The following is a 7,070-nucleotide window of genomic DNA, read 5'->3' as shown; positions in this document are numbered from 1 at the left end:
AAACTCTAATCGAAGAAAAAGATATTTTAGCATTTCCCAAATGTAAAAAGACTTCATGCCTAATAAATTTGAGAACTGTTTTATGCTACATTCTCCTCTTAGAGATTCAAAATTCATATTACCAGATTAAACGCACTGAGAAGTCCTGCAGCATTTCTTATATTTTAATGATATCTTCACATAGTACTAATGGCCCCTTTATAAAAGGACATTGAGACTGTTATTTTGATCTCATTTTTCTTTTCAAGGTCACTTAAGGTTTGAGGTCATCTAGTAATTCTAGTTCATGAGAAGTTGGGGCTTGTATTAGACATCCTTTTTCAAAAGTTATGGTCCCAAATTGTAAGCTGTTATTGAGCTCATTTTCTCAGCTCAGTTTCGAAAGCATGTCTAATAAAGAGCAAGTAAAAAAGCTCTAAATGGTGTGTGGTGTGGTGTGCGAAGTAACATGTCAAAGATCACTGAGAAAAAGCTGATAACTTCTTCTTATGTTAGTCCACTTCTGCCTCTTGCATCCTCACATTTCTTTTTCCTCAACTGTCTTAAGACTTTTGATATTTTGCATATATGGAATTAATGCTTATCTTTCATTAACAGACTGCAATGTTTTTAATGGAGTTATGTCAAGTTTCTATTCTCAGATGATTCATATTTGATCAGTCTTGTGGATTAGGACTGAACCTATCCTTATTGTGATTTCAGAAATACAAAAGGGTTGATAGTTGACATTTCAGAAATTAGATTTAAAAAGGTGAATTTCCTGTGTTCTTTCAAAGTACAGATACACACAGGTTTTTATTCAATAATGTCAAAGCAGCCTTTTTTATGGGTAAATTCTGATAAGAGTGGTTCTTGGTTTATGTTGTATAAAGCATACCCAACACTTGCCTGGTGAAAAACAGGAATGATAAAAAAAAAAAAAAATTGAAACCTATAATTTTGAATTGTCTGTTCTAAATGTCTGTCTCTATGTATATTTTTGCTTTAGGAGTACAAGATCCGCAGCATGAGAGAATTATTACTGTGTCTACTAATGGAAGTATTCACAGTCCGAGGTTCCCTCATACTTATCCAAGAAATATGGTCTTGGTATGGAGATTAGTAGCAGTAGAAGAGAATGTATGGATACAACTAACATTTGATGAAAGATTTGGGCTTGAAGACCCAGAAGATGACGTATGCAAGTAAGTTATCATACTTGAAATTCCAACAGTGTAACAACTGTTACAGTCTTTCTTGTTACTTCATTTGGATGATGTAACTTTAAATGGCAGCTTTTGTTCTATTCAGGGAGCTCTGGTGGTGCAGTGGTTAAATGCTCAACTGCTAACCGAAAGGTTGGTGGTTCAAACCCACCAGCCACTCCACGAGAGAAAGATGTGGCAATCCACTTCCGCAAAGATTTACAGCCTTGGAAACCCATATGGGATAGTTCTACTCTTTCCTATAGGATTGCTATGAGTCGTAATTGACTCAAAAGCAATGGATTTTTGTTCTATTAAGTTTTTCTCAGGATCTAAGAAATTTACAGCCCTATTTAAGCTGTGTTTCATTTAAAATCAGATGACACAAACATGTACATATACAGTCAATATTTTCTACCTACTTATGAAAGTAATTTGGGGCAATTTATGGTAAAGGTGCATATAAAGTAAAACAAAACAAAACAAAAAAACTAGTTGCTGTCAAGTTGATTCCAACTCACGGCAACCCCGTGTGTGTCAGAGTAGATCTGTGCTCCATAGGGTTTTCAATGGCTGATTTTTCTGAAGTAGATCACCAGGCTTTTCTTCCGAGGTACCTCTGGGTGGACTTGAACCACCAACCTTTAAATTAGTAACCAAGCACTTAAACACCCTTTTAAATAAGGAATAGAGAATAAAAGCCAAGTAAAGAAATACAGCTGTGCCAGAACTATGCTAAAATTTTTATATTTGGACTTCCTGACAGCAGAATCAGTAAAATAAACAATAAACCGTATCCATGGGTACATATTACCCAAACACATGCGTAGGTATACACACAGAGAGAGAATTAAGAAGTTGGAATATTTTCTCACAAAGAAGAAATACAGTTCAGAAAGCCAGAATGAGAAACCTAGGCTAATGTGCCTTGCCAGGGAGGAAGTCATCATAATTCTCCTAGAAGCATCCATGAACCAGTCACCTAGAGTATCTCACCCCCACAGAAGACCACCCACTGCATGTCATACCAGTACTACTCCTTAAATCCCGTGTGAATATACTTGTCAAGGTTGGGGGTCTTCTTGAAAATTTTTCAGTTTAGTAGCATTAGTATATTGTGAAAATATTTTACGTGAGTTTCTTTGCAAGATTCTTTGTTTTCTCTTTGCTATACGGTGTTAAAAGAGAATTTTCATTTTATGGTATTTTTATAAATAAATATTTCAGTACAGATGAGATAAACTTTATACTTGCTGTCATCATCATTTGTATCTTTAACATAGTTTTATTTTTGTCACATTAGTTTCTGGGACTATGCATTTCATTTGTTTGTTTTTTTCTTTTCTGCTTACATCTGTAATTTTCGACTTTGAGAACTAGAAGCTATCCTAGCTATCTTTAGAGACTGCATTACTTAACCCTTCAGTATACAGATAAGGAAACTGAGACAAGAGAAGTAAAATAGCTGCTCTGGATCTCATTCATATTTTGTGTCTAAACAAATAATAAAACCCATGTTTCCTAGTACCTTTACAGGTAGTTTTTTACTCTGTTATACTGCACCTCATGTCTCCTTTTCATAAACAAGACTCTCTTGTCAAAAACTGTGAAAGGTCTGAGGTTCTTCCCTATGTGCACATTAACCAGTTAGCCTAGCAGAGTTACATGGATGCTAACAAAAGACATGAGACTCCTGGGTCAGAGACATAAGACTGTACTATATACACAATGACAGGAGTAGCTAGAGTATTAGCCTGATCTTGTGCCCGTTCCCCAGTTACCACAAGTCCAAGCCATGAGCGCCAAGTGACACCTGTACATGTAGTGAGTTGTGTTACGGCAGCGGAAGCATTATAGGTGTGTATGTACGTATATGTTTGTGTGTGTGTGTAGTATATATGTGTAGTTAAATAATAAAAATTAAACTATCACCCAGCATGGTGGTCACTCAGATTAAAAGAAGTGACACCTCCAATATTTTTGAAGCTTCCCTTGTTCTTTCCTGACTTCACCCCCTACTTGCCCCTGCAAATATAACCAACAACCAAAATATTGTTACTCATTCTGCTTTTCTCTGTAATTTACCACATGCATGTATTTCCCTGCGTAATAAATTGCTTATTTTTGCCTGTTTTGAAATGTGTATCAATGGAATCATACTGTGTGTTTTCTATTGTGACTTGATACATGTTTCAAAACAAGCAAAACTATACAAAATATTAACTTTTCAATTAGTTCATGTTGATGGTTTATTAGGTCATTTGTTTTCATTGATATATGATACTCTATTGTATAAATAGTCAACCTTTTTGTCTGTTTTATTATTGATGAATGTTTAGCTTGTGTTCAGTTCTCCTGTGCAAAAGTGTAAGAAAAGTTTCTTTGACTCTGTATAAAAGAATGATATTGTTGGCTGAAAATACTCATATTTTCAACCTTACTAAACCAGAAAAATAAACCAAACCCATTGCCATCGAGTTGATTCCGACTCATAGGGACCCTTTAGGACAGAGTAGAACTGTCCCACAGGGTTTCCAAGGAGCTGCTGGTGGATTTGAACTGCCGACGTTTTGTAGTCATATAAAGTTAATAACTTCTTCACATCCTGTTTTAGATGTATCCTATCAGTTTTATTAATGTGTTAGTTTTATTATTTTCCAGTTTAAGATTTTAAAAAAATTCCATAGCTTTCTGCTTTAAGCCCAGGTTATAAAGCATATTTTTGTATTTTCATATGTATAAAGTTTTTAAAAATATATTTTCATTGTAAATTTCTATATTAATTGTGCTTTGGATAAACAGTGTGGCCCGTTTGTCAATGATGCTTTGAAATTTGTTAAGATTCGCTTCATTCGCTCCATACTTTTAAATGTATGTGTGTGTGTGTATATATATATATGCATATGCAAGTATATATGTGTATATATATATGTATAATTGCCCCAACGACTTTGATATAAAATGTGTCTTGTTTTTCAATATTTTGTGTGTGTGTTAAAGATCTGTAATGGAAGAACTGAGAAGCAGGGACAGTATGTGATGGGTTTTTGAGTATATAAATAGATGAATAAACACAGAAACAGTTCAAGCAGGAGTGAATTAGTGGGGTCCTAGTCCTTTGCTTTACTAAGTCATAGCTTACTTATTACTAACTGATTGTATCTCCTCCCAGGCTTGTGAGGTTAGCAACGTATGGTGTTCATAGGAGGACAAGGTTTTAGTGGAAAACCTCCTTTTTTTTTTTTTTTGTTTCTTTCTCTTCTGGCATAAAAAATCTGTTTGTTATATAGAGAGTTTTATGGAGACAAAGAAGTTAAGAAAAAGCATTTGAAAATGAATGGGTTAATCAGTCTGTGCAGTTTAAAATAGTACCTCTTCTTTACCAAAGCATCTGAGTTTCTCTTGGCAGAAACATAGTCCAGTGCAGAAAAATTTAATGGTTTTTGTTGCTGTGTGCCATCGAGTCTTTTCCAACTCATAGCAGAGTAAAACTGCTCCATAGGGTTTCCTATGCTGTAATCTTTCTGGGAGCAGATCGCCAGGTCTTTTCTCCCAGTGAGCCACTTTGTGGGTTCAAACCACAGACCTCTCAGTTAGCAGCCAAGCGCCTAACCATTACACCATCAGGGCTTTGTAGGAATGCTAAATATACTAAATGAAATAAACATTTTTATATTTGAGATTTAAGATGATCAAAACTTGATAGTTTCTCTTTAAAAAAAAAAGCTTAGGATTTTCCTGTCTTCTTCCAGTTTATAATAGAATTAATATGATCTTGTTATTTGCTCATGTATTTATTCTACATTCAACAAACATTTACTGAGCACTGCGGTAGGCATTAGGGCTTCAGAAGTGAAGAGGAGAAGGCTCATCCCCTCAAGTAGCTCCTAGTCTGGGAAAAGAGGCAGACAAGTGGTAGGCAATTGCAATAAAATGCCATCAATCCCAGAATACAGTAAACACAGAGTACAGTATTGCTGTAACTGGTTATGTTTATATGGCTTCGTTGTCCCTTTTCTAAATCATAGCCTGTATATTTTTACCATCAACAGTCTATAAGTAATGCTTAATAATTTATTCTGGAGAGAAGGGGGTAAATGGATTAACCCTTCCATGCAGACCTCAAAAACTCATTTTTTGTGTTTCACCATTGCAGATACAGCATTCAAGGTTAGTATAGATTTCTTACATCAACATTACAAGGCCAGTGAAAGCTGTGTTTGATCAGATTTTAAAGAAACAAATGTTTTATGAAAACAATACAAATATTCCTAATTTCATGGCCACATGACTGAAAAAAAGGCAGTGTTTTTATTTTGTTGATAATGACCTTAGAGACCCATCCGTGTATCATAAAGAATTTATTTTCCATGCATAATGTTTTCACTGGCCGCTTAAAAGGATTGCAGAAAGAAAAGATGCCACTAATCACTATGTGGCATAAATGACCTTAAATTTTAACTCTGAGAGATGCATAGATATCACTTGAAGCCCCTCACATACAAACTTCCCAGCCTATCTTTCCATCCTGAATCTGCAAAACTGGGCCTGAGAGTAAGTAGCTAGGTAACTGAGAATAATAAGGAAGACTGAAGAAGAATTGACGTCTTTGAATTGTGCTGTTGGCAAAGAATATTGAATATCCCATGGACTGCCAGAAGAGCGAACAAATCTGTCTTTCAAGAAGTACAACCAGAACGCTCCTTCGAAGCAAGGATGGCGAGACTACATCTCACATACTTTGAACATGTTATCAGGAGGGACCTTGTCCCTGGAGAAGGACGTCATGCATGGTAAAGTAGAGGGTCATCAGGAAAGAAGAAGACCCTCAACGAGATGAATTAACACAGTGGCTGCAACAATGGGCTCGAGCATAACAACGGTTGTGGAGATGGTGCCAGACCGGGCAGTGTTTCGTTCTGTTGTACATAGGGCTGCTTTGGGACCGACTTGACAGCACCTAATGACAACAGCACAACTGTGACTCAATTTCTGCCCTCTTCGTGATGGCAAGAAAAAGAAAAAATAAACCAAAAAATCAGTACCTTTTTGAGGTACGCTGAGGGGACCCTTCTGTAAGACCAGCTAAGAACGTTTTGCCTGGCGTTGGGGTTAGTTTCTGTGTCTGCCCACCTCACACGCTGGCAAAGGGAAGGGAAGCCAGGTTGGCTTAGAGCGTTCACTGTTCACCCGAGGCTGCCTTTCGGGGCCCATTTGTGCCGAAATACATGCAGGTTGATTACCTAAAAAAAATGCTTCTGTTTCAAGGAAGGAGGAGAGGGTACATTGTAGTTATGTAGACAAGCAATAGTATCTGCTGTAGTACTGTGTTATAAATAAGAAGTGATACAAGGATTAAAGCATAGAAATATTAGTAATAATCGAGAGTGGTATGGGAATGCAGTGTGCGTTGGGCCTTGAAGAATATATAAGAATGCATGCAAAATAATACAACCATTTTGGAAAAAGATATGGTGCTTCCTCAGAAAGCTAGAAATAGACATACCATACGATCCAGCAATTCCACTCCTAGGAATATATCCTAGAGAATAAGAGTCGTCACTCGAATAGACATATGCACACCTATGTTCATGGCAGCATTGTTCACAATAGCAATATGATGGAAACAACCTAGATGCCCATCAACAAATGAATGGATAAACAAACTGTGGTACATACACACAATGGAGTACTACACAACGAGAAAGAACAATGATAAATCTGTGAAGCATCTCATAACATGGATGAAACTGGAGGACATTGTGCTGAGTGAAATAAGTCAATCACGAAAGGACAAATATTGTATGAGACCTCTATTGTAAAAACCCATGAAAAAGTTCACACACAAAATGTAACAATCTTTGTTGGTTACTAGGGATGGGGGGG

General features: G+C 36.4%; 1 protein-coding gene across 3 annotated transcripts in view; it reads left to right on the top strand.

The window, feature by feature from the left end:
• Positions 1–7,070, top strand: part of PDGFC (platelet derived growth factor C) — a 275,156-nt gene that overhangs the window by 155,932 nt on the left and 112,154 nt on the right. For all 3 annotated transcript variants that reach the window (XM_004382032.3, XM_023736602.1, XM_023736603.1), the window contains one exon: positions 989–1,184. In XM_004382032.3, coding sequence (XP_004382089.1) covers positions 989–1,184 — 196 coding nt within the window. The remainder of the gene's footprint in view (positions 1–988; positions 1,185–7,070) is intronic.

The sequence above is a fragment of the Trichechus manatus genome, unplaced genomic scaffold, assembly GCF_000243295.1.
Source record: "Trichechus manatus latirostris isolate Lorelei unplaced genomic scaffold, TriManLat1.0 scaffold00089, whole genome shotgun sequence".
NCBI lineage: Eukaryota > Metazoa > Chordata > Mammalia > Sirenia > Trichechidae > Trichechus > Trichechus manatus.
Note: the sequence above shows the minus strand (reverse complement) of the source record. Positions and strands in the feature narration are given on the sequence as shown.